The sequence below is a fragment of the Peromyscus maniculatus genome, chromosome 10 (assembly GCF_049852395.1).
Source record: "Peromyscus maniculatus bairdii isolate BWxNUB_F1_BW_parent chromosome 10, HU_Pman_BW_mat_3.1, whole genome shotgun sequence".
Taxonomy (NCBI): domain Eukaryota; kingdom Metazoa; phylum Chordata; class Mammalia; order Rodentia; family Cricetidae; genus Peromyscus; species Peromyscus maniculatus.
Window position 1 is genome coordinate 6,066,648 of NC_134861.1, and position 27,726 is coordinate 6,094,373.

At 46.5% G+C, this 27,726-nt stretch overlaps 1 protein-coding gene across 29 annotated transcripts in view; it reads right to left on the reverse strand.

Moving 5' to 3' along the window:
* Positions 1–2,092: 2,092 nt before the first annotated feature.
* Positions 2,093–27,726, reverse strand: part of Depdc5 (DEP domain containing 5, GATOR1 subcomplex subunit) — a 137,530-nt gene continuing 111,896 nt past the window's right edge. For 23 of the 29 annotated variants that reach the window (XM_076545772.1, XM_076545768.1, XM_076545770.1 and 20 more), the window contains 9 exons: positions 26,142–26,219; positions 24,417–24,549; positions 21,159–21,267; positions 18,701–18,928; positions 15,238–15,407; positions 9,759–9,930; positions 6,676–6,736; positions 3,074–3,156; positions 2,093–2,816 (listed from right to left, as the gene is read on the reverse strand). In XM_076545772.1, the coding sequence (XP_076401887.1) occupies positions 2,524–2,816; positions 3,074–3,156; positions 6,676–6,736; positions 9,759–9,930; positions 15,238–15,407; positions 18,701–18,928; positions 21,159–21,267; positions 24,417–24,549; positions 26,142–26,219 (1,327 nt within the window). In that variant the 3' untranslated portion in view covers positions 2,093–2,523. The remainder of the gene's footprint in view (positions 2,817–3,073; positions 3,157–6,675; positions 6,737–9,758; positions 9,931–15,237; positions 15,408–18,700; positions 18,929–21,158; positions 21,268–24,416; positions 24,550–26,141; positions 26,220–27,726) is intronic. The other 6 variants (XM_076545779.1, XM_076545778.1, XM_076545776.1 and 3 more) reach the window with 1 other exon arrangement.

Below are 27,726 nucleotides of genomic sequence, written 5' to 3' on the forward strand. Positions count from 1 at the left end.
CCTACCTCTCCCTCCGTCTATCAAGTGCTGGGATTACAGGTACACTCCACGAAGTCCAGCTACACCTGCCACACTCCTCCAACTACTCTAGGACAGCTCCCACAGACAGGAAGACTGAAAAAGTGGCGGGGGTGGGGGGGTGGGGGGTGGGGGTGGGGTGGGGGGGTGGGGTACTTTTTTTAGGCTTGCTCCATGACAGGGATGAATCACTACACTTTCACATAATAGCCTACTCTTTCAAAAGCTTCACATGCAGTGGCTGGAGAAGTGGCTCAGCCATTAAGAGCACTTGCTGCTCTTCCAGAGGACCCAGGTTCAGTGCCCAGCACCCACACGACAGCTCACAACCATCTGAACTCTAGTTCCAGGGAATCTGATGCTCTCTTTTGACTGGGGCACCAAGCATACATTATGCAAACGCACGCGCACATGCACACTCATACACACACACACACACACACACACAGGCAAAACACTCATACACAAAAAATAAATCTTAAAAAACAGAAGCTGTACATGTAGGATTAATAGCTGTGATTAGAGGTTCCAGATGAGGCAGTTTGGAAGAGCGTTGTGCAGAAGACTTGAGTTGGTTAAGAGCCTGGTTCTAGGGACTGTACCACTACCAAGGTAGCTGTGTAAACAACCCACCGGGCTATGAACCTAGAGCCTGGTGCCTACTACGTTAGCTCTCTGAGCTACATCTCCAACACCACACCTAAGGTTTCTGGAGTCCAGGACATAAAGAGAATTCTAAGTGGCAAGTACAATTGGAGTGGAGTTTCCTGTTTGTTTTTAAGACTTATTTATTTTTATTCTATGTGTATGAGTGTTTGCTTGTATGTACATACATGTGTAAATGTTATGGCTGAGGGGAAAGGTATCCTGGCAGTTAGGAGCCAAGGAATTCTACAAAGTCACACAGCACAACAAACCTCACAGGAGATTTATTGGGAGGACAGACCCCAGGAGGGTGGCTACCTTCGGGTGAGAAGCAGCAGAGAACTGAGCAGAAGGCAGGGTTTATATAGTGTTTCTTTGGGGGTCGGGGTGGGGAGCTTTCCGGGGTGGAGATTTTCAGGGTGGGGATTGGTGGGATTTCAAGTCCTGGGCTTTTTACTCCGCAGGGTGGGGGCTGGGTCCAGCCGTTAGGGCAGTTAGTGTTCTGTGGGTGGAACCTGGCAGCTGGAGGTCCTGAGGGGCAGGGCCTGGTCACTTGAGTGCCTCCAGGTGCCTGTGTGTACCAATGTGTACCTGGTGCCAAAAGAGGTCAGAAGAGGATGTGGCATCCCCTGGAACTCAAACTATAGATGGTTATGAGTGGCCACATGGCTGCCGGGCACAGAACTCAGGTCCTTTGTAAGATCAGTTAAGTGCTCTTAACTGCACCATCTTTTCAGCCCCATTTGACTTTTGAGACAGTCTCACCACACAGCTCAGCTTTGCTCAGTACACACTGCAGAGGCCAACTTGGCCCGGAACTCCATGATCCTTCTGCCTCGGTCTCTGAAATATCTGCTTGGAGTAGTTTTAAAAAACAAATAACAAAACCCCACCCAGCTTCTCGGTAGAGAACAGTAGGATGGACCAAGACAAGTTAGGTTTCCTAGGGATGTAAGTAAGAAAGACGAGGAGGGCTGGACCCGGAGCTGGAGCACAGGGCCCAGGAGAGGTGAAGGGTTCGAAAGCTGATAAGAAGGGAAGTCAACAGGGTGTGTGATTAACGTGGAAGAAGTAGCAGTCATGGCTACCAGATCCTCCCCTTGCTCTGCAGTCTTTGCCCTCCCCGAGGCTAAGCTCTCCTCTGCATGTCAGAGACGCCATGATGGCTGCCAGCGCAACCACTCACAAGGCATGTTTCTGACAGCACCAGCCCAGAGCTTTAGTATACTTACCGCCTGCTCACCAGTCCTGTCCGGAAGGATACTCACTCCTGCCCATGGGATTTTGGAAAGAAACCTATCAAGTCGACTCATAGCCAGACTCGAGACCAGTGTGTTCTGAAGCCCTCTTCCACCTGAGGTGACCTCACTGGCCTGGCTGTCCAGCCAGGGTGAGGGTGAGACTGCTAGAAACAAGGCTGGGAACGGGGGACACTGTATGGGGGGCTTTATTTACTTCTGTTATGTACACATATGTACACCTGGTGCGAGCCAATGGTACACTATGTCACAGAATTATGCTATACACGCACGTTCCTGGGCAGGAATCGGGAGGTTCTGTTCTGAATATCCCACTGCTGGTGAAAGAAGAGGACCCTAATGGAAGCTGCCTACCCTATTCCCAGACACTGACTCCCTCCCACGGACAATCTGTGCCTCCCCCTGCCATGGGCACATGATGGCAAGCTCTGGGTGGTGGTAGTGGCAGCAGCAGCTTCCAGTCTTTCTCCTCGCTCAAACTTGTACAAAGGCCAAGAGCGGCAGTGGCCCTGCTCACTGACAGTGGCAGCCTGACGCCCAGAGCCTAACAGGAAGGCCAGCCCCAGAATGCCCACAACCTCTTAGGTCGAGCGGCCTGGCTTCATGGGGCGCTGGCATGCATCTTCTCCAGGCAGTTTGTCCAGAACACGACCAGTCGGTTGTCACGGTTGATGCAGAAGTCTGTGAAGTCCTTCAGCAGCCGGTCAGCAAACTTCTCGTCCCCTGTAGCACTGGAGCGCCATGTCTTGGTCAGCATGGTGTTGTAGGCCCAGTTGTAGCCAACTCGCTCCTCACAGAACATGTTCTGGTTGGTGGAGCTGGTGGAGTTCCGCCGCCGGCGCTGCTGCCCAGAAAACTTGCGTTTGGAGTAAGGCAGCTGAAGAAACACTGTTCCTGGAGGGAGAGGGCGGCCCCGAGTGAACACCACCGGGGAGCACCCGCAGGCTCGGCTCCGGTGGTCCTGCCACAGCAGGCTCGGGCAGGGCTCGGGCAGGGCTCGGGCAGGCTCGGGCAGGGCTCGGGCAGGCTCGGGCAGGGCTCGGGCAGGGCTCGGGCAGGGCTCGGGCAGGCTCGGGCAGGGCTCGGGCAGGATCCGTGTGCCTGTGGCAGGTGCTCGGGGAACCACCCAATTTTTGCCCGCAATTCCTCACCTGTAACATGGATATACTGTGGCTTGTTCTCAGCAGGGAAGTTAAAAGCAGAGGCAGAATACTTATCTTGTACAAATCCAAACCTATAGTAACGACAGAAACACACGCACGTGGTCTCATTAGCCAGAGCAACGGGGCAGTGTGTGGCTAAGATTCTGACAGCCCAAGAGGCTGGGATATGGAAAGGCCCCCTGTGTGGAACATGCGGGCCCCTTATTTTTTTCCTCGGCCCTTCTCAACACCTGCCTCCCAACTCTGAGGCTCCGAGGCTCTCCTGCTCACATCCACTATGCTACTGCAGCACTCTACCCAGGCTCCACCCCGCTGAGCACCTTCCTTCTCCACATCCCCTCCCTGCATGCGCCCCCACTCCACACCTTCACTTTCCGGTCCTGCCATCTGCCCCTTTGTCCTGCTTCCTTAGCCACATCTGTCTCCACTGCTGTCATGCTAAGCATTAAGAAGGTTCTCAATAAAGGCCTTCACTGAAATGGAATGAAGCACCTTAATTAAAACTCTTTCCTTAGAGGTGAGGGTCAGCAATCCAAGGCTCTCTGCCTTGCTGTGCTCTAGAAATGGGAAATGAGCAGACGCCATTTCTCATCTGTGACTTGTCCTGTTCCACTTCTTATCTATAGCTTGTTCTATTCCTGGTTTTTCTATTTCCATAAAGCACATTTATTCTAGCCCCACCTGCTAAGAGCTGTAAAGGACGTGCTAACAGATGTGCCCAGATTCTGCCCTCTGTGTCTGAGGGGTTTATGTAATGAAGGCAGTGATGTAGGAGGTAAAATGTGTCTTCTTTCCTGGACCGAGCTCTCTGGGGAAGTGCTGTGCTGGATCCTCCAAGCTGCCAGCTCTGTGCTAGCATCCCCTACACACACACCACGTATGCAAACTCAAGGGACGGTGTCTACAGGACACTTCTGGGTTCCCTCCTGACTCTCCAACCAAGCCAACTGCTTTCCTTAGCACGATCATCTGGACCAGAGGCTTCTTGCCTCATTTCTTCCTTAGGACACCAGTCAAGACCCTTTTTATTCTATAGTATTTACTTTTGGGACAAGGTCTCCGGTATCTCAGGCTGGCCTCAAAATCATAATTTAGCTGAGGATAACTTTCCACCACTGATCTTCCTGTCGCTACCTCTTGAGTGCTAGAGTACAGTTGTGCACCACTGTGCCTAGTTTCACGTGGTGACTGGTGTGCACTAGGTAAGCGTTCTACCAACCGATCCACAGGCTCAGCCCAAAACAGTTTTTTTAATTTAAAAATTGTTATTATCTGTGTGTGTGTGGTTGCTTGTCTGTATGTGCACATGAGTACAAGTGCCTTTGGAGGCCAGAAGAGGGTGTTGGGTCCTCTGGAGCGGGAGTGATAGGCAGCTGTGAGCGGCCCAATGTGGGTGCTGGAAACCAAATCTGAGTCCTCTACAAGGAGAGCAATCGCTCTCCGCTGCTGAGCCATTTCTCCATCTTCAAGATATTTGATTTTAATACACAATTTAGCCAGGCATGGTGGGTCATGCCTTTACCCCCAGCACTTAGAAGACAGGCAGGCAGATCTCAAGGCCAGTGCGGTTTACAAAATGAGTTCCAGGCCAGCCAGGACTACACAGTGAGATCCTGTCCCCTCAAAACCTAAAACAAACAATAAAAAACTCAATCAAACAAACCCGAACCCCTTAAAAATCCTCAGAAAACCTGTAATTCAGACCAACGATTTTCCACTTGGGGCAAGCTGAGAGTGCAGTGAAGGCACTGGGCATCCACCCCCAAGATGCTGTGCTATCTCACCCCCACTATCCAGAATACGTAGAAGGAAGAACTAGGAGTCCCCACAAAGGAAAATGGGGGGGGGGGATGAGGGCATTTCCAGCTGTTTTAAAGACAGACCTTTGGGGGGACTATCATTTCAGAGCCACATTTCCACCTGGAATTCCACTCCATGCACAAGCACAGTAGGACCAGGGATGCGGCTTAGTGGATGACTGCTGGCCTCGCACCCACAAGGCTCTGGGCTCAGTCCACACTGCACCAGAAGCCATGGGCAGCACAACTACTCAGGGAAAGGCACTCTGCTGGCACTCTGATGGGAACAAGGATGGGAAAATTACACTCTGCCCTCCAAGGGCCTACAAGCAGTCTAGTCTATAGTTTTACAAAGAAGGAGAGAGGAATTTAAACCTGTTGTACTGGTATAGCCTGTAATCTCAACACTCCAGGGGTAGAGACAGGAGATTGTGAGTTCAAGGCCAGCCTAGGATATACAATAAAGCCCTACTAAAGAAAAAAAGTGAGAAAGAGAGAGAGGAATTCAAAATAGAGGGACCTGAGAGTCCCTGGTGGAGAGAGACACTGAGAGGCAGAGGAGGCGGGGCTTAGGCAAAGGGTCACCCACTGGACAGCTTTGAAGACATGTAAGGAAGTCAGAGGTTAGAAAAGAGGCTGAAGAGGACAGGGCAGCAGGTTAGAGAAAATACAACCAGGTCCTGGGTTGAAGAGGATTAGGAGAACAGGATACTGTGAAGACAAAGTAGATTTGGCAACTAAAGGTCATATCCAGGAGACACCTAGTCAAGAAGTGTAGTGACTAGGCAAGGAGCTGCTCACCAGCTGTGGTTAGCTGGGGCATCCTAAAACTACTGTCTCTTGCAGATTTACCAGCTGAACCCAGAAACCCCTAGAGGGGTGAGAAAAGCAAGACTAAGCTCTAAGACTTGCCATGGGACGTCTACAGTTCCACCGCTGTGAGTAGAGGTGGGGGTGGACCAGACCTGTCTACTTCCTACAGTGAGGCCTTTTCCAGGGACTACTGGGCTCCCTCCTTCCCTTCTCTCTGCTCAAATCTACACCATTTTCGGAGTAGGAGGAAGTGAGTCACCACCTCATTCATACTGTACCCTTTACTGAGCACATACATAGGGTCCAGATCTTAGGGTAGGGTCTAAGGTGGGAGAGGTCAGAGATGTTGTGAATAAATGGTGGGTGTTGGGGGTATATTCGGGTGCAGGTGGTAGCAGTTAAAATGTATGAGCAACAGCAAAGAAGGCCATCAAGCAGAGGGTCACTGAAACAACAACAGGGCCTTTTTTCACGTGAGGAACATGAAGTAGCAAGTGGACAGCAGCTGAGAGATGCTTGGAAACAATGTGGTTTGTTGCGCTGGTAGAGGAGACAGCTAATCAGACAACCCGGGAAAGACTTCTGGTGTCCAGATCCAATGCCAAGTAATATCTACTCATTCATTGCTTTTAAACAATCCACTGTCTTTCTAACATAGGGGGAAGGTTTACTGCAAATTTTACAATGTTTCGCTTCACCTGTCTCCTCCAGAGCATAACTGGGCTCTTGTAGGCTACTTACAAAGCTCTGCACTCTCCCTTCACAGAGTAACAAAGCAATGAGGTCTGAAAGGCAACAGCCACAGGACTGGCAGGGCAGCATTTATCTCTGAGTCTGAGTGGAGGTAGGCAGGGAGTCTGTCACTAGAAAGACAGATCCTTTTCCTCAGGAACAGAATGAACTGGGTTTCATTTTGGTAACTGCTATTGGAAAAAAGATAGTGATTTGGTCACTGTTCCTTCTTGCTAATGGACAAACCTGTGTGCAATGGCTTCCTGGAAAAGGTGCATTCGGTCCCAGTATGTTTCTGGTTCAAAGCCTGAAAGGAATAAGGAATAAATACTGAGCTGTGATCACAAGGTCTGTAATAAACTCACACCGTTCTCTTCATTGCTCTTGACAATTCTTGTCTCTTGTATCTGAACTTTTAATTCCCACCCAAAGTTAGAAGGAAGGACAGCTGTGTATCCCATAATCCCTCCCCAAGTTCCACCACAGTCAAGAAAGGTGTAGTCCTCAGGAGCTAGTGTGAGCATCAGAACGAGGCTTATATAATGTCTTATTCTAAAGCTGAAAAGAAGCTGGGCAGTGGTGGCACAGGTCTTTAATCCCAGCACTTGGGAGCACAGGCAGGCGGATCTCTGTGAGTTTAAGTCCAGCCTGGTCTACAAAGTGAGTTCTAGGACTGCTAGAGCTGTAACACAAAAAAAATCCTTGTCTCAAAAAACAAACAAACCTAAAACTGAAAAGAGTCCATTAATTTTTATTTGTTTCTGAGACAGAGTCTCACATAGCCCAGGCTGGTCTCAAACTCTAGGTAGCCAGATGACTCTGAACTCTAGATCCTCCTACCTCCACTTACACATAGACCTGGTTTTGAAAGTATATTAAAACATAAACCTGAAGTGTACATTAGCTACTTCTGAAAACAACACCCACCCACCTTTCTATTATCACTAATCTTCCATTTCCCTGTACAGAAAGACAATATTACAAGCTCCATTTTAGGGGTAAGGAAATTGAAGCAAGGAAATAAAAAAGGAATTCTTGAGAAGTCATTAGCTGCAGAGGGAGGAGAACAGAGCAGAATTTGCTCCTCCATCACTGACTGAATGGCTCCAGCCTCCCTCTTCCACAAGGCAGCTGCTGAGGACCAACAGCAGAAAGGAGGTGGGAAGGTCAAGCACGCTGTCACATGGCAATAAGAAGCAGAGCTGGAATGCTCTCTGGATGGAGGTTTTGAGGGTCCCAACAACAGGATAGACAACCCAAAGACTAGGGATGCAGTGGCTTTGTTACTCTGTCCATAATTAGAACTTTCTTTAAAATAAATTGGAGACATATAGACACACACAACTACAGACGCACACAGGCATACACACCCACCCACATACAGACACACACACCCAGATACACCCACACCTACACACACAAACACAGAAACATATCCATATACACAATCAGACACACACACACACACACACACACACACACACACACACACACCACATCTGTGCCAGTTTTAAGATTCAGATTCACTGTTAGAAGAAGTGGAGGTAAGAAGAAAAGAGACACAGAATCTAGAAAATTGAATTTTAGATTTGTGTCCTTATTCCTTTAAACTAGGACTTTTCTCTGTAACCATGGCGACCAACTGAAGATGGTTTAGAAGAGCAGGTCAGAACTGGCAGGGAAACCATCAGCTCTATGCCAGCCCTGCAAGCAATCCTCTCACCATGAGTAGAGCATCTCTAGACCTTTTAAGGTAGCTGTACCCCTAAAGATACTGACAATACTACAGTGAGCTGCTGGCTTAAAACTCGCGAAGGAGCATAATCATTCACATTTTGGGACTACATAAATGGTCCTCCCTTGGCCATGTTGTGAGGTAAACAGGAATGTGTATGTGTGCAAAGGGACTTTGTAAGCTCTGTGCAGCTCAGAATCTCCGGCCGCTGATGCAGAAGGACTCTGACTCTGCAGGGCTCAGGTACAAAAATGCCTTCTCCGTTGAAAGCAGAGAGTACAGACTATTGGAACTAGCAGGGCAGCCTGTCGTAAAACCACAGGATCACTACGTTTAGCCTGCCCTACCTGACAAGCCCTCCTCAGCCTCTGCCGTTTGGCGTAACAAAAACTTACAAGGGAGTGGGAAGAACATTTCTCTTCCACCAAAGCTGTGTCTTTCGCATTTATAATCTTTCTATCAAATAGCTCCTGACACATTAGCATCAACTCCAGCCTTTGGCTTTTGAAAATGTCATCTTGAACTCACTCACTGAAAGCTCTTTGGGAGCTATTTATCCATTCATCTGCAGTGAGTGCTCTGTGACAGCAATGGGAGGTGTGGATAGGGATAGAGCTCAACATCCCAGTGGGTCAAGGGCATGTCAGGGTGGTCCCCTGTGCTCCCTTTCTGACAGAAGGAAGGGTCTTCAAGACGCAGCACTGGAGAACACTCAGGAAGCCGGTCCCAGCTTTGCACAGCAGGACAATACTTCCTGTTTTGCTTTTGATGGCCTCTGTGGGGCCTTTTTGCATGGACTAGCATTCAAAAGGCTCTCCTCAAATTCAGACAATCATCGCAGGTGATCGGGTGGCTGAGAGCACACAGCACATGGCAGAACACGGTGCAGACATGGGCCGTGCACGGAGCCCTCTCCCACTGCTTGCTTCACTCTGGCCTTCCAGAGCTGGCAAATCGGCTCTAGCCATCCCACACAAGGAGGACTCAAAGCTCAGGAGCACTAAGTGATGTGTCCCAGATGACCCGGTCACTGATCAAATATCCTGCACAGAGGCTGGAGAGACAGCTCAGTGGTTAAGAGTCTTGGCTGCTCTTGCACAAGACTTAAGTTTGGTTCCCAGAACCCTCGGGGTGGCTCACAACTATCCAGAACTCCAGTTCTAGGAGATTCGACTCCCTCTTCTGGCCTCTGTGGGCACGTGCGGGGCACAGACATAAATACAGGCAAAACATTCACACACATGAAATAAAATAAAATTGAAAAATTAAAAAAAAAAAAAACCCAGGGCAAAACCCAGATTATTTTGTCCTGGTAGACTGGCTCTCTTGACTAGCCTGCAGCTGTAGTGGCTTGTTTCTTTAGGCCTATGTTCACTGGACATCTCACACAAGTGTCCTCATTCCCCTCCATCCCACTTCCCACTTGCCCCCTTTCTCTCTCTGAATGGTCAGGCTCCTCCTGCTGTCGGTTTCACTGATGGCTTCATCTTCCACCCAGAGTCTACTTATGAGAGAGCACGGGCTGGTCTAGGAAGGGCGTCTGACTGGGTGAGACGGACGGACAGACCGACCCTTAGGAGGGAGCAGCTCTTACTGTCGAACAGGTGCTCGCTGCCGTCCTTGAGCAGGCAGCTGAGGTTGAGTGGGATGAAGAGCTGGGCCCGCAGAGGGTCGCCATACAGGTAACTGGGCAGTGCAAAAGGACCCTCCAAAACCGGGACGAGTAAGAAGCCACAGGAGGTAGCTTTTCGATGCCAACCTTGGACCTGGAAGAAAGCACAGAAACCGCATCATCTCCAGGTCTTTTAGATCAGAGAAAATAGCTCTGCCTCCAAAAAGCAGACCTGCCAGAGTGGCGGCACACACATCGAAAGGCAAGTTCAATTATCCATGTTCTCTGGCTCTAATCAGTCCTGTTCAGGAACAAGAGCAATTTTGCTTCCTGACGAATGCTAGAAAAACTGTGATTTGAGCATACAGCTCCTCTTTATAGCCCGAGCTTCTGACCTTCCGTTTCTTTTGCAAGGAACTAACTTGTCCGAGCTGAGCCCCTTGTTATTCTGTGGAATGTCAGAAGCAAGGTCACAGGACAAAGGCTGAACCTTTCTAGTTTTGTTGTGTAGCAAGTCCAGTGTATCAAATAAGAAAACCACCCACTGTTACTTGATGTAGGGTGGGAGATGACTGCAGCGGCTTCTTGCCAAAGTGACCAGCTCTTGCACACAAGACAGTACACTCTGGGGAAACTCCAAAACTACCTTCCTGAAAGCCAGAGTTCCTATTAAGTAACTCCAACAACCGATGCTCCCTCAGGGGACTATGTAAGATTTTTTTGAAATACACTTTTAAAAACATGAAATGGATATTCAAAACAAACAAAAAACCAAACTGGTGGGCTGGTTGAGATGGCTCAGTGTTTGGTAAAGGCACTTGCCATCAGTGCTGGTGACCTAAGTTTTATTTCCCTGGGACCCACACAGTGGAAGGTGAGAACCAACTCCCTTGACTTATCCCCTGACTTCCACATCCAGACCTTGGTCCACACACATACAGGTAAAGTAAAAACAAACAAACAAAACAGGCCGGGCCGTGGTGGTGCACGCCTTTAATCTCAGCATTCTCTCGAAGATTAGCCTGGTCTACAAAGTGAGTTCCAAAAGCTACAGAGAAACCCTGTCTCAAAAAAACAAACAAACAAACCAAAACCAAAACCAAACCCAAACAACTCTCCCTACCCCAAGTCTGAAGACAGAAACCCCAGGCTAAAGTTCTATGCTAGTGATGGATAGCTTGTCCAGGGGGAAGTCCTGATTTCCATTCAGAGAACACTCACCCCACCCTATAAACAAAAGAAATAAGAAGCTCATGGATGGGGCTTTGTCATAGAGGTGAGATCTGATGAGAATCACATCCATTTTTTCTTTTTTTTCCAGATAGGGTGTCAGAATGTTGCCCAGGCTTGTCTGAACTCTGGGCTCCTCTGCTTCAGTCAAGCATTAAAAGATACAGGCTGAGGATGGTGGCACATATTCATAGTCCCAATTACTTGACTTGGGTGACTAAGGCAGGATGACCACTTGTGCCAGGGTTTCTAAACTGGGTGGGGTAGTGTATCAAGACTCCCATCTTTTAAAAACTTGAAGGTGCTGTGTTGATGGCTCAGTAGGTAAAGTATTTGATATAGAAGCATGAGGATCTGATTTCAAATACCCTGAGCACACATCAAAGATTATTTCTTTTTATTTTTATGTGTATGTGTGGAACTGGAGTTACAGGCAGTTCTGATCTGCCACGTGGGTGCTAGGAATGAAGCCCAGATCTTCTTGAAGAGCAGCCAGTGCTAACCTCTGAGCCATCTCTCCAGGCCCTGGAACCCACTTTTACAAAGGCTGGCATGGAAGCATGGGTCTGTAAGCCTGTGCTCCTGCATGAGGTTGTTGCACAGGCATGCGTGCACCTGAAAACACCCAGACATACACCGTACACAAATGTTACATACATACAAAAACAAAAACAGAGGACAACTACTCTTAGTTCCTTCAGAGACACAAATACAGACACAAGAGTGGGAGCTGGAGAGATGGCTCAGCGGCTAAAAGCACTAGCTGCTCCTGCAGAGGACCTGCACTCCATTTCAGGGAATCCAACATCCTCTTCTGGCCTCTGGGAGCACTACATGGTGCAGAGACAGACATGCAGGCAAAACACTCACACACACAAAATAACAAAGTAAAATTTAAAAAATTAAAGGCAAAACAAAACACAAACGAAAAGCCAGAATCTCTAGTTTGACTTATGTAATTTCTAGAGCTTTGTTAATAATTTTTTTATTTGAGGTAATATTTATCCTCAAATAAAATCTGATTTGTAAGCCAGGAGGTGGCAGTACACTCCTTTAATCTTGACCCTCAGGACACAGAGGCAGGTGGATCTCTGTGAGTTTGAGGCTAACCTGGTCTACAGGGTGAGTTCCAAGACAGCAAGGGCTACACAAAGAGACCCTGTCTCGGGGTGGGATGAGGGATAGGGGGAGGGGGAGATCTGCTTTGTAGCAAACATGGGCACTGCCTTAAAAGAAGTCATCTACATTACAGCTCAATAAACATAAAACTTGCTGGGCAGTGGTGTGGTGCACACCTTTGATCCTAGTACTAGGGAGGCAGAGGCAGGTGGATCTCTGAGTTCCAAGCTAGCCTGGTCTACAGACAGCCAGAAGTTCAAAGACAGCCAGGGCTACAGAGTACAGAGAGAAACCCTGTCTTGAAGAACCAAAAACAAACCAACACACACACACACACACACACACACACACTATGATAAATGTATTAGCTGATTTCAGAGGGGCCTAAATGAATAGGTGTGAAAACTGAACTTTTTAAAGAGAGTTGCTAAATTCTTTGTCAGAAATATTACTTCTTTTCTTGCTTGCCTGTAACTCCATAGGTGTATGTGAGTGTTACGGACATGCTGCATGTTGTTTTGAGACACAGTCATCCCACAGTCAGTCTGTTGGAGAAGAGTTGATATCCTCCACAAGGTGAACCGAGCTGGCTGAGCACCTGAAACAGTCTTTCTTTCCTGCTTGTGTTTTGTTTTGTGTTTTTGAGCCACAGTCTTGCTTTGTAGCCCACGCTGGTCTAGAATTTGGAACCTTTTACTTTCGCCTCACATCTGGGATTACAGATGCATGCCTCCATGTCTGGTGGCTGGTATCCTTTTTGACTTGGATCTTTGGTGTGTGCATGTGAGACAAGGCAAGGCTGGGTGTTTTCCTCTACCACTCTCCACCTTATTTTGTGTGTACATGATACAAGTGTGTTTGCATGTGTGCACACACACCACAATGCATGTGTGGAGGTCAGGGCACAACACTGGATGTTGCTCTTCACCTTCCACCCTGCTTGAGACAGGGTCTCTTTTCACAGCTCTGTGTGCCAGGCTACCTTCTAGGGATTCTGTCCCTACACTGGGATACAGACAGGTGCTTCCATCCTGACTTTACATGGGTTCAGGGGATCCAACTCAGGTCCTTATGGTTGTGCCTTATCCACTGAGCCATCTTCCCAGTTCCTCCACTTTATTTACTTGTGAAAGAAAGAGAGGTAGAGTGTGCGTAGGATTAAGAGAGTCAGTGGATTCTCTCTTCACCATGGAGGGCCCAGGTTGCCAAGCTTGGCAGCAAGCCAATATTCTGAGATAGGGTCTCTCGCTGAATTTGAAGTCTGTCATTTTGGCTAAGCTGGCTTGGCCACTGAGCCCGAGTTCTACCTGTCTGTGCTGTTCCCGCGCCCCCCCCCCCAGCCCTAGTGTTAGAGACACTTACTGTTGTATTTGGCTTTTATGGGAGTGCTGAGATCTGAACATAGGTCCTCAATCTTGCACAATTAAGGACTTTACCCAGTGAGCCATCTCCCTGGATACCGCCTTCCCTTAACTCAGATCTTACAGATGCTCCTTGGATAAGTACCTTCCCAGGGGAGGAGTCCTTGAAGATACCAATGCCAAACAGAAACAGACCTAGAGAAATAGCCCCAATGTTCCATGTTTTGGAAGACCGAATCAGGCTTACCAATCTTGAAAATTACCTTGCTATCCTGTACTGCACTTATTTCTCTCAAGACATCTCCCACCATTCACTAAATAATTGTTTTCACTTTCCAGCTGTTCTCAGCTACGTGATGCAGTTTGGACTGGCGTTAGAGGGGAGTGGGGCTCAAGTGATACATGAAAACATTTTGGGGGGCTGAACTTGTGAGCATAAAAGAAGAAGCAGAGGCTGGAGAGATGACTCAGGTTAAGAGCACTGGCTGTTCTTCCAGAGGTCCTGAGTTCAATTCCCAGCAACTACATGGTGGCTCACAACCATCTGTAATGAGATCTGGTGCCCTCTTCTGGCCTGCAAGCATGCATGTAGACAGAATGCTGTACACATAATAAATAAATCTTAAAAAAAAAAAAAAAAAAAAAAAAAAAAGAGAGAAGCAGACTGTAAGGAGTGCTTTAGTGCCTTGGCTGGGGATGGGCAGTGGTCTGGGGGTTGGCTTCACAGCACAGGACACACAGGGAGGCCAGATAGACTAGCAGAAAGAAAGTCAGGCAAGGCCAGCTAACACGTGTGAAACTGAGGGCCAGTTACTTCTTTGAGGGACCTGATCATTAACACTGAGAACTCTGGTTGCTGTCCGTTGAACGCTAATAATACATCCAACCCTCCTCCTGTTTGGGGTGACAAAGATACCTGTAGATACTGCCAAAAGTATACTGCCCCCCGAAGACAAACTCACTCTTGTTTGAGGAGCCACAAGTTAAAAGCAGTGACATTCACCAACTGGGAATTGGTGAGGTAAACTATGGAATAAATAAATACTAGAATATTCTGTAGCCATTGGAAACAATGAGGGAAAAAAAAAAAAGAAAGCCAACAAGTAAAAAACAAAGCAGACTTATTCATGTTGGTATAGAAGATACACAGGAAACAGAAAAACACAATGTAAATAATATGTATCCAGCATGTGTGCTTAAGCGCATTCTCACTCTGAATTCTAGGCTGACCTGGAATGTGTGTATGTAGCTAAGTGGCCTTGAACTTGTGGTAATTTTCACCCAGCATTCCCCGTGCTGAGACTTTTGTTTTTAGGTGTGAGCCACCATGGCCGGCCCACAAGCCCTGTTTTGTACATACACAGAAGCCTGTGTTCCACACATGGTGATAGTGATGGCTGCTTTTAGACGGAAGTCCCGGGACACAAGGGAGAGGTGGACATTTGCTTTTCACTCTGGACCAGTGGCTCCAAGTTTTGGGAGACGTTTGGTTAGCACAGCTAGTGTGTGCTGCCGGTATTCAATAGGCAGAGGCCAGAATGTTGTTCAACAACCTACAAACGGGCACGACAGTCACTCACAACGGATAATCGTCTGGCCCCAATCAGTAATGCCGAGGCGGAGAAGCACGGACACTCTGAACTCCCTCTGTGTCTAATGTGCTGAGGCTATCCTAACAGGTCAAAGGTTATGTGGAAGTGACAGGAACCACAAAGCACCCCCCTTGCCATAAAGTGAGGTGATGGTCTCACCATCTCAAAGAGTACTGTGGCAGTCACCGCCATCCAGTGTAGCTTGATCTCAAAGGCTGCATTGAGAGAGAAGTTTCCATGGTAGTAACAGCTGCACCACTCCAGCCGGTCCGTTCGGTTGTTCACATCAACATCCAGGGTCACAGTCCTCTGCTCTGGGACAGTGGCAGCTGTGTCAGCACACAGCGGGGGTGAGGACAGAGAGAGAGAGGCACAGGAGTGGGATAATGTAGAAGAACGAACAGCTAAGCACCATAAATGTGAAATTGCAGAAGTGCCCACAGAGGTTCCTATCTCTGAAAATCACCAGTCAACAGCTCAGGGGTCTACAAAACACTTGTTCTGCTTGCCACTAGGTAATAAATATTGTATGCTTTATGAGCTGTCTGTGAGCAGCTGTGCTACTGTAGGGCAAAAGCTGCACAGACATTACATCAAAGAATGGGTTCAGCTATGTTTCAATAAAACTTTATAAAAACAGATGAAATTTTTGGGTAATAAGCTCCTCTGTATGTTACACCACTGTAAATTTATTCAAGCCCACAGAATGTTCAAAACCAAGAGGAAAGCCCTAATATAAATTGTGGATTTTGGGTGATGATAGTGCATTCATGTGGGTTTGTGATCAGAACAAATGTCATTCTGGTGAGGGGTGACAGTGAAGGAGGCTGGGTGTGAGAGGAGCAGGGGATCTATGAGAAGTCTTTGCTCAACTGGGTTGAAAAGTTAAAATTCCTTTTAAGAAAATTAGTGATTATAGCCACACATGGTAGCTTAAACCTATAATATTAGCATTCAGAAGGCTGAGGCAGGAGATATATAAGTTAGAGGACATCTTTGCTATATAGTCAGACCCTGTCTCAAAAAACAAAATCTGGGGGCTGGAGAAATGGCTTATCACTTAAGAGTAATTGTTGCACAATCAATGGAGTCCAGAGTTCTGACCCCAGTACCTACATAACCAGCCAGGTATCCCTACACACTTGCAACCAGCTCCAAAGGAGACAGAGACAGGAGGATGACTGGGGCTTGCTAGCTTCCAGCTGAGCAGAGAAAACACAAAGCCCCAGGGAAAGATCCTGCCTCACAGACTGAAGAGTCAAAGAGTGATACAGATACAATATTTTCCCAGGAAATGAAAGTTCTAATGAACCCTATCCTATCACAGGGCTGTGACCTCCACGGACACTAACCACACTCAGCACACCTAGGTTTTCCATAAATCAGGATCTGCTCTCATATCCCTCTCCTCACAGTTTTTCTTTCTCTGAAAGAGTCAGTGAGGTTCTGGGCTCTGCACATAGAAGCTGTGAGTGGCTCCTAAGTCAACAAATTTAATGAGCTTCTGTTGGAAGGCAGGAGAGCATTAGCTCAGACCCTGAATGACTCTCTCCCAGTACTAGAACATATAGAATGGGCAAAGTTCTTGATCTGAAGCTGAAGAGCCAAGCTCCTGAGATTGCCGCCACACACATGGCTCTGAAAATCTTGCTTCCTTGTCTGCAAACTGATAGGGCAGCCCAGCCAAGAAACACATGGTGAGAAAGGTTTATAGACTCCCTCACTTGCCTTCTCCTCTGGCGGCTACTTTGTGTCTCCTCTCTTCTCTGTTCCCATTAAGCCTTCCTTCCAGTTTATGGCATGAGACTCACTAATGCTCAAAGCTTGATGAACACTCGAGGCACATTTGGTACCCTTACTTGGTCACTCTGATACTAAAATGTTCACTGAAGCTAGATTCTGCCTGGGCTTCATGTTCCTGATTTATGACACTCTCAGGAGCCCTTTACTCAACAGTCCACATCAAAGAAGGCTGTGTTCTCTGGGTTTGCACTCCAGGTAAAAGAGCCTCAGTCATAAAACCAAAGGCAAGTGATAACCATCAGCAGTGACTTTGAACATCTCTCTTCTATTATCAGGTCTGTTAAGTGTAGAATAGGTGAGTCTAGAGGGCACCCAAGCGGTAATTACCAAATCACTGGATTTGTGCTTCCAGGGAAGATTTGACAAATCAGATGCTTCTAGCAGGCTTTCAGTATGGACAAAGGTATAGCCCGCTACATGGGAAGTCTAATCAATGTGCACAAGCCCGGAAGAGAAACAAAGTCAACACTTTAGGGGGCAGATCAGAATCACAAGAGGAGAAAGAACACTGAAGTCCAGCTCTCACAACTAGACCTGCCTCACAATGGAGCAAGTCTCAACAGTGAGTGCCACACTGAAGTTTTCAAAAGGAAGCTAGCTCCATATTCATCAGGGATGCTTTGGAAAAAGTTTAGGGGTCAGTTTGGATAGAAGAATGCAACAGTCTCTCCTGATTCCAAGATCTAACAACTGTCAGGGCAAGCCTGAGAAGGATGTGCACGAGCAAGAGTGGAAGGCATGTGGTACTGTTTCTGCCAGACTCTAAGATGCCTCTGTAGCATTCCAGCTCAGTGACACAGGCTAAGGATGGGGAAGTGGGAGCCACCACAGGCCCAGTCAAAGGTCCATACATCAACACTAGGCATTTCAAAACAGCTTTCTGCCGCTACTTCCAAATGAGACTCATATGTTTTAAAAAAGGAAAAAGCAAACAAAAAGCCACCCCCAAGCAACAGTAAAACAAACAAACAAACAAAAACCCAACTGAATCACAGGCAGTAGTGAAATTCAGGTCTTTCTCTTCTGTAAGTCATCTTAGGTCTTTTTTCCTGTTTATTTATTTAGCAAATAAATAAATTGGTTAGTTTTTTGAGACAGGGCCTTACAATGCAGCCTGGATTGGCCTCAAACTCACAATCCCTGCTCTGCTTCTGCCTCTCAAGTGCTAGAATTACTGATCTGTACCACCAACCACATCTGGCCAGAAAGAGATTATCTTTTTTTCTCTTTTTGGTATTTTGAGATAGGGTCTCTCTATGTAATCCTGGCTATCCTTGAACTCACAGAGATCCTCCTACCTCTGCTTCCCAAGTCCTAGGATTAAAATGGAGCCCACCACACCCAGTCATAAGGTATCTTAATTTACTCGTTTTTACTTAGAAACATACTTTTTTTCTCGCTAGGCATGGTGGTACATGGCTTTAAACCAGTGATCCTCCACCTTCCTAATGCCGTGAGCCTTTAACATAGTCTTTCATGTTGTGGTGACCTCCCCCATAAATTATTTTTGTTGCTACTTCATAACCGTGATGCTGTTGCTGTTATGAATCGTAATGTAAACATCTGCATTTTCCGGTGGTCTTAGGCGACCCCTGTGAAAGGGGTCAAGGCCCACAGGTTAAGAGCCTCTGCTTTAAATCAGGCAGAGGCAAGTGGACTTTGCTCACTGCAGGCCAGCCAGGACCACACAGTAAGACCCTCTCTCAAACAAACAATTTTCTTGTGGTTCTAAGTAGGGCCTTATACATGCTAGAAGGCTAGTGACCTCCCTTCCCCAGCCACCTGCTGTTCCCAGACTCCAACTAGGTCAAGAACTTACCTAACAGTGCAGCTGCCTGGCTCCGTCCTCCAAAACTTCGGCTGAAGGAGCTGTGCCTGCTTGCGTAAGAGGCTGGCCGGCTGGGTAGCCAGGGCAGGAGGAAGGCCGGAATCTCAGAGTGCACAAGCTCTTCTGCCACAAAGGCCACCTCAAACCACTTGCGCTGGAAGCTGGCAAAGTCATCCACTCCTGCTGTGTGCCAGGGGGCACTGGGCTGCTGCATAGGCACTGGTAAAAAGCAGGGGGAAGTAAAGGATCCCTTGTCACAAAGCTGCTTTCTGACTGAGAATGGTACAGACAGACCATAACACTATGCTAAGTGAAAGGAACCCCGTGTAAAGCCTATGGACTACACATCTCCACACACAGGACGGTTTTAGAAACACAAAGCCTACAACCGCCTGCACAGGGAGTGTTTGGAAAGGGAGGAGCTGGGCACTAACAGCTAACAAGAAAGAAAGAGGTGGTGGTTGCACAATTCTGTGAATGGCTTTTGTTTTTTTTTTTTTTTTGTTTTTTTGTTTTTTTGTTTTTTTGAGACAGGGTTTCTCTGTGTAGCTTTGCGCCTTTCCTGGAACTCACTTGGTAGCCCAGGCTGGCCTCGAACTCACAAAGATCCGCCTGCCTCTGCCTCCCGAGTGCTGGGATTAAAGGCGTGCGCCACCACCGCCCGGCTGTGAATGGCTTTTGTTATGTAGGCTAATTTTATGTTATTTAAGATTTAATTCAATTTTAAAAACTTTATCAGTTTTATAATAATTACAGGACATAAAATGTTACGGGTTTTTCTTTTTTTCTATTAGAAGGTAAAGTAGATACCATATTAACAAGAGCACACAGTGAATGGCACCGATTACACCATATCACCTATGGACCCAGAGGTGAAGAAGTGATTTACACAATGTGGGAGTCACTTCCAACCAGTCCCCAGGCATCTGAAATTCATACACTATGGAAGCTGGTCTGACTACCTGGTGCCTCCAGAGCTACGCAAGCCAGAAATTATGTTAGAAATTGTTTCCCAGTGAATTCCCTTTGTTCATTAAAAAGGGGTGGGGTTAAAGTGTTGCTAAGTAGCAGAATGTTTGTCTAATGTGCACAGGCTTTGGGTTGTTCCATCCCAGAACCACAATAAAGAGGCAAACACAGGCAGTTAGCTCCCTGGACTCATGAGCTATATATACACCTACAGATTTGATCACCGAAAATATTTGGGTGGGTGGGGGGGAGAAGAGTATTTATACTGAATATGACCAAAATTTTTCTTGTTTCTTAAACAATATAATATAATACAGCAGTACTTTATTATCAGTTATTATAAATAATTTAGGGATGGTTTAAAGAATGTAAGGGAAGGAGTTAGAGAGATGGCTTAGTGGTTAAGAGCACTGGCTGTTCTTGCTGAGGACCTGGGTTCAGTTCCTAGCATCTACATGGTGGCTCACAACTGTTTTTAACTCTAGCTCCAGGAGATCCAACACCATCTTTTGGTCTCTGTTGGCACCTACAGACACATGGAGTACACACATAAACACACACACACACACACACACACACACACACACACACACACAGAAAAATAAATCATTAAAAATAATACAAGAGAGTGTAAACAGGTTATATGTGAAACCATGCTATTTTATGTATAGGCCTTAAATATTGTAGGTTTTGTTTGTTTGTTTGTTTGTTTGTTTTTGTATCTCAGAGGAGATGGGTTCCTTGAGCTAATCCTCCTCTGATACCAAAGAGTGACTTTATTTAAAACATGTCTTGGAAAACTTGGTAGTCTTCTTGAAGGAGTATGTGGGACCTGGAAGCCCAGTAAGTATAAAGTACTATTGGAGCCCATCACATTATCATCAGAACCAACTAAGCAGGATGGAGACAGACTGCGAGGTAAGGCACCAAAATACGACCCATAGAAAATTCTGAACCAGGTACCTTGGCCTCTTTTTGGTTTGTCTTCCACCAACACTGTCCTCAATAAAAACACTGTAGCTGAAAAATACTTTGTCTGGACTAGAGAGGTGGTTGTGTGGTTAAGAGTGCATGCTATGCTGCTCTTGCAGAAGACTCCAGCTGCGTTTCCAGCACCCAAATCGGGTGCCTTATCACTGTCTATAAGTCCAGCTCCAGGAAGATCCACACAAGATCCACACACACACATACTCACTCTCTCTCTCTCTCTCTCTCTCTCTCTCTCTCTCTCTCTCTCTCTCTCTCTCTCCCTCTCTCTCCCTCTCTCTCTCTCTCTTAAAAAAAGCTAAATAAATCTTTAAAAAAAAAACAACACTGTCATTCAGTTATGCTTAAAAATGTACAAATGCAAAAAAAAAAAAAGTTAACAGAGTGTCAACTTAGAAAACAAAGCCACACATGGAGTTCAAGATGCACTGTGATGTGAAAGATTAGGAAAAGTACTCGCCCCTGTGGTGACCGCATGTGCTTTGGCTCTGACCTCGATCGGGCTCTTTGTCCATTACTATCTTGTAGAAATAGAAGCCATAGATGAAGGTCCGCCAGGCTTCACCAGATGCATGCGTTATGAGCTGCTCTTCCAGCATTTTCTAGGAAACAACGAAAACCTGAAATTACTGCAGGTGACATCTCAAAGAGGCATCTCTTGCTTGTGCATAGCAGTCAAGGTAGTTAGTGATCTCAGTAAGAACTGAGATCATGCCGGGCGGTGGAGGCGCACGCCTTTAATCCCAGCACTCGGGAGGCAGAGCCAGGAGGATCTCTGTGAGTTCGAGGCCAGCCTGGGCTATCAAGTGAGTTCCAGGAAAGGCACAAAGCTACACAGAGAAACCCTGTCTCGAAAAACCAAAAAAAAAAAAAAAAAGAACTGAGATCATGAGATCATACCTTTGGCCCCCATTAGAATGTGCTATGTGAAAATGAACCTGTTCTAAGTTATAAAGTATATGTATTTCACCAAACATTTCAAACATACAGAAAGTAGAGAAAAACTCCCAAGCAGAAAACCATCTAACTTCAATAAATGTAACAATCGGTTAGGCAGTATAATTCTCTTCATCTGAGGGAATGTCTCCCATAATCCCATAAGGAAAACTAGTTGTGGCACACATCCCTGTAATCCCACTGGGAAGGTGGAGGCAGGAGGATGAGGGCTTCAAGGTCATCTTGGTTCACTGATGATCTACCAGACCTTTGAAGAATTAATACCAATGCTGCTGCTGCTTCTCACCCCCAACCAGTGTGTCTTAAACTACTCCATGAAACAGAAAAGGAAAGGTGTCACCAAATTCTTTTTATGGATTTTAATCCTATGCTCATGGATTATAAGAATTAATATGGCCAGGCAGTGGTGGCTCATGCCTTTAATCCCAGAATTCGGGAGGCAGAGGCAGGTGGATCTTTGTGAGTTCGAAGCCAGTCTGGGCTACAAAGCAAGTTCCAGGAAAGGCACAAAGCTACACAGAGAAACCCTGTCTTGAAAAACCAAAAAAAAAAAAAAAAAAAAAAAAAAGAATTAATATGAAAAGTGCCTATCTTACCAAAAGCAATCTATGGATTCAATGCAATCTCCACTAAATTCCAATGCCATTCTTCACATAAATAGGAAAAAAAATCTTAAAGTTTATATGGAAGCATAGACAGCCAATGTAATCATGAACAAAAAGAATAATGCTGGAGAGATCACCATACCTTCAAGTTATACTACAATACCTCATACCTGACTTCAAGTTATACTACAATACCTCATACCTGACTTCAAGTTATACTACAATACCTCGCTGGCACAAAAATAAAAAACAAAAACAAAAATACATAACCCCAAACATATCAGTAGAATATAATAAAGGGGCCAATATAAACCTAAGCAGTTATAGCCCCCTGATTTTTGTAAAGATGGAAAAACAAAAACAAAAACCCTCACTGAAGACAGTCTTCAACAATAGTGCTAGGAAAATTCTATCTCCTCATGTAGAAGAATGAAACTAGATTCCTATCTCACACTGCACAAAACTCAACTCCTAATGGATCAAGAACTTTAATGTAAGACTTGGAATTCTGAACCTCTTAGAGGGAAGGGCAGGGAAAATATCTAAGATCTAGGCATAGGTGAGCACTTCCTGAGACTACAAAGTAAACAAGAAAGCCTCTGCACAGCTGAGGGGCAGTTAGTGAAGAGACAGCCTGCACAGATGGAAGAAACCTTTGCTAGCTACACATCTGACTGAGAATTAATGTCTACACTTTGAAAAGAACAAAAGACAAAAAATAAAAATAGACCACAACAAATAAAACAACCCCGTCAATGAATGGACTAATAAACAGAGAATTCTAAAAAAATGAAATACAAAATGGGCAATAAATGTCAAAAAATGTTTAGAGAAATATGAATTAAATCTACAAAGGGAGGGGCTGAAGAGACAGATGGCTCAGTGATTAAGATGGTTAAGTGAGCCGGGCAGTGGTAGCACATGCCTTTAATCCCAGCACTCAGGAGGCAGAGGCAGGCAGATCTCTGTGAGTTCGAGGCCAGCCTGGTCCAGTTGCAGGAGATCTGACTTCCTCTTCTGGTCTGCAGACACTAGGTGCACATGTAGTGCACAAACATACACATAAAATGTTTTATATTAAAAAAACAAACAACAAAAACTATATATAGAGTCTACCTTGCCCCATTCAGAAACAGTCTTTATGACAAGGTGTGGTGCACACCCCTGCAATCCAGTGTTTGGGGAGGTGGAGGCAGGAGGCAATGGGCTGAAGAGAAGGCTCAGTGCTTAAAAGCCCTCGCAGAGACCCACATTCAGCCTCAGCACCCATGTCAGGTTGCTAACAACTTGTGTGTAACTCTAGCTCCAGGTGATCTGACACCTTCTTCAGGCCTCTGTGAGTACCTGCATACATCTGCCTACAGACAGAAAGACAGACAGACAGACACACACACAGAAATACAAAATAAATCTTTAGAAAAAAAAAAACAAGTATAAGGAAAAACAGGTAATGGTTCTGGAGAGATGTCTCAGCGGTAAAGGCTGCTCTTGCAGAAGACCTGGGTTTGAATTCCAGAACCCACATGGCAGTTCACAACCACCTGCAATCCTAATTCCAGGTGATGTGATGCCCTCTCCTGGCATCTGCACACATGTGACACACACACATATATTCACACACATATATTCACACACATGCACGCACGCACGCACGCACGCACGCGCCCTCTTTATGCATTTCTTTTCTTTTCTTTTTTTTTTTGTCTCTACACAGAGACAGGGTTTCTCTGTGTAGCTTTGCGCCTTTCCTGGAACTCACTTGGTAGCCCAGGCTGGCCTCGAACTCACAGAGATTTGCCTGCCTCTGCCTCCTGAGTGCTGGGATTAAAGGTGTGCGCCACCACCGCCCGGCCTTTATGCATTTCTAAGACAAGGTCTCTCTATGTAGAATAGGATGGCTTCTAACTTATGATCCTCCTGCCGCCACTTCCTCAGTGCTGTTGGGGGCTTGTGCGAGCACTTCTAACCCTAAGGTCTTTAAAGTATCTTCCAAAGGAAGACCTGTCCTTTCATCAGTTCCCGATAGACCTCCCATCAGTTAAAAACAGGTCCTCACCCCAACCTGCAAATCTCTTGACTGTCACGGTGACTACTTCTGTGACAGCCCCTGCTCACAGTGATCTGAGCAGACACTAGGTGCACACGTAGTGCACAGACACACACATGAACAGCCCTCCTTGCTGTCTCACCTGCATGATGTCGATGGCCATTGCCTGCGTCTGGACCCCCTCCACATTGTTCATCAGCCAGTGCACCACCTCAGCACTGATGAAGCAGCATGGCGACAGGCCCTTCTGTTCAGAGAGCAGCTGGACTCCTGTCCTGAATTCCAATGAGCGAGCAGGAAACGTGTGTCCAGTGGCAATAAGGAAAGAGAAAAGATGAGAAGTGAGGGTTCTCCACAAGGGCATGCACTGTCTGAAGGGGGGGTTCTCCACAAGGGCATGTACTGTCTGAAGGGGGGCTCTCCACAAGGGCATGTACTGTCTGAAGGGGGGGTTCTCCACAAGGGCATGTACTGTCTGAAGGGGGGGCTCTCCACAAGGGCATGTACTGTCTGAAGGGGGGGGTTCTCCACAAGGGCATGTACTGTCTGAAGGGGGGGTTCTCCACAAGGGCATGTACTGTCTGAAGGGGGGGTTCTCCACAAGGGCATGCACTGTCTGAAGGGGGGGTTCTCCACAAGGGCATGCACTGTCTGAAGGGAGGGTTCTCCACAAGGGCATGCACTGTCTGAAGGGAGGGTTCTCCACAAGGGCATGTACTGTCTGAAGGGGGGGTTCTCCACAAGGGCATGTACTGTCTGAAGGGGGGGTTCTCCACAAGGGCATGTACTGTCTGAAGGGGGGGCTCTCCACAAGGGCATGCACTGTCTGAAGGGAGGGTTCTCCACATAACTCCTGGGCTGAGGGAACCCCGATGACAGGAAAAAAGAACTGAGAGAAGAAGGGACATTTAGAAAATACATTGTGGTGGTGTTGTGTTCCCCCAAAATATTGTGCACACTAATAAACTTATCTGGGGTCAGAGACAGAACAGCCACAATATTAAACATAGAGGATAGGCAGTGGTAGCACACGCCTTTAATCCTAGCATTCCAGAGGCAGAAATCCATGTGTTCAAGGATACAGCCAAGCATGGTGACTCATGCCTTTAAGCCCAGAAAGTGAGCCTTTAATCCCAGGGAGTGGTGGTAGAAAGCAGAAAGGTATATAAGGCATGAGGACCAGAAACTAGAAACATTTGGCTGGTTAAGCTTTCAGGCTTTTGAGCATCAGTTCAGCTGAGATTCATTCTGGAAGAGGACTCAGAGGCTTCCAGTCTGAGGAAACAGGACCAGCTGAGGAACTGGCGAGGTGAGGTAGCTGTGGCTTGTTCTGCTTCTTTGATCTTCCAGCATTCACCCCAATAACTGGCTTCAGGTTTGGTCTTATTAATAAGACCTTCTAAGATTCCTGCTACAAGGCATTATACTAAATACTTCACAAAATAATTTAATCATTTCATTACCATGTGTGTAGAAACACATGGTAAGGACTGCCAAGATGCTCAGTACATAAAGGTGCCTGCCACCAAACCTGACAACTTAAATTCAACTTCTAGAGAATTAAATTCATTTGGAAGGAGAGGATCAACTCTCGCAAGCTGCCCTCTGACTTCCATCTATAACTGTGTACAAGAACCCAGACACGTGCATGCCCTCTAGCTCCCCACAAGTAAGTACATAAAATATGATTTAAAAAACTCATTGTATAAATGAGGTGGCAGAGGCTCAGGGAGGTCAGGTAACTTACCCACATCTCACAGCTAGTAAGTGGCAGAGTATGGTATAAATCTACCCACCCACACCACCATGGCAAGCCTTCCCTCAGGGATCGTCTGCTTTTGCTTCATAAATGTGCCTAGTCACTTACGAGGGATGCTTCATGGCTTCCAGAATCTCCACCAGGGTAGAGGATGATGTCAGAGAGCTTGCTACATGCTGCTGAGAGCTGTAACACAAAGTATAACACAGCCAAGAGTGGGTTTTTGTTTCAGTGCTGTGGGCTGAACCCAAGACCTCATGCATGGTGAACAAGTGTTCCTCCTCTAAGTGACACCAGCCCACATAATCTCTGCTTCTTCTGGAGCCAGACACCAGTAGAATATTGAAACTTAAGACAGTCAGGAAAATTCTGGACAGTTACATCCTGAGGCTAGTTCACAATGTATTCCTATTTCCAAATTATGTATACACATTTTTAAAAGGCAAAGTGGTTTTGTATCTAAACACAGCATCCTTAAAAAGCATCTCCTTCTCAATCACATTTCTCTTTCATTTTTATTCTTTTATTTATATTCTTCCTGTGAAAGTCAGAGGAAGGCTTTGGATTCCCTGAAACTGGCAGTTATGAGCCACCTAATGTGGGTGCTGGGACTCAGCTAACGTTCTCTGAAGAGCATGACAGCTCTGAAGCAGAGACACATCTCTAGCATCATTAATAATTATGTTTCCTAGAAGACGTGGCTGCTCTGATTTTGCCTGATGGCCTCTCACATGTTACTTAACCTTGGCCAATCCAAGAGTGCTGTGTGATAATTTAAGTGAGAGCTTACAGGAAAGAACCCTGGAATTATCACTAGCCAGCTGTAGGACCCCTAGATTTTCTTGGTCTTTATTTCTTTATCTGAAAACAGGAACAGTGTTGTTCATGTCTTTCAGGATAGTTGGGGGTTAACCAAGGCATGAGACTGATAAACAGCTACAATGGTAGCCGACACTAAAGCAAGTCAGACTAGCTAAATGAACTGGTGCAAGAGCTGGGAAGCATCGGAATCCAGATTTCAATCAAGCGAGTCACATTCCAAAGTCCCGCTCTTCCTACCATCTGCTGCCCAAGTTCTGCCTTGAAGGTGTGACGGTGCTTAAAACACGCTTAACTCAGCTGTGGTGGCACTTGGCTATAATCCCAGCACTCCAGGGGCTGAGTTGGGAGGATCATGAGTTTGAGACCAACTAAGGCTACATGGAAAGACCTATTTCATAGATGGGGATGGGGAGATCTAGAAGAAAAAAAAGAGTCTGCTCAGCAGCTGAGGGCCCCCCTTCCCCCACACCAAACTACTTAGTTCTGGGTCTCAATCAGAAACTCCCCAAACTTTTCCCTTTCTTCTATTCCACAGTCTTCTGAGTGCCTATTTTGGGAGGGGTTTCAGGACTCAATGCAGCATTTCAGAATCTCAAGTCCTGTGTTAATCCCCAGCACAATAAAAACCTAAAATCAGAATCTCAGGGTTAGAAAGAGCTTTCAAAACCTTTGAAGAGAATTTCCTTCTAATCCTGAATCTGAGCTCAAGTGTGTAGTCAAGAGAAGGCCTAAGCTAACACCTTCAAAGGCAGAGGACTCAGCTTTTCCCAATGCAACTGTACCCACTGCTACTAAGTTCCCTATCGTGAAATGGGATGCACATTGCGTCACTGTCAGTCAGGCGTCCTGCTTTGGCTTACTACAGCATTTT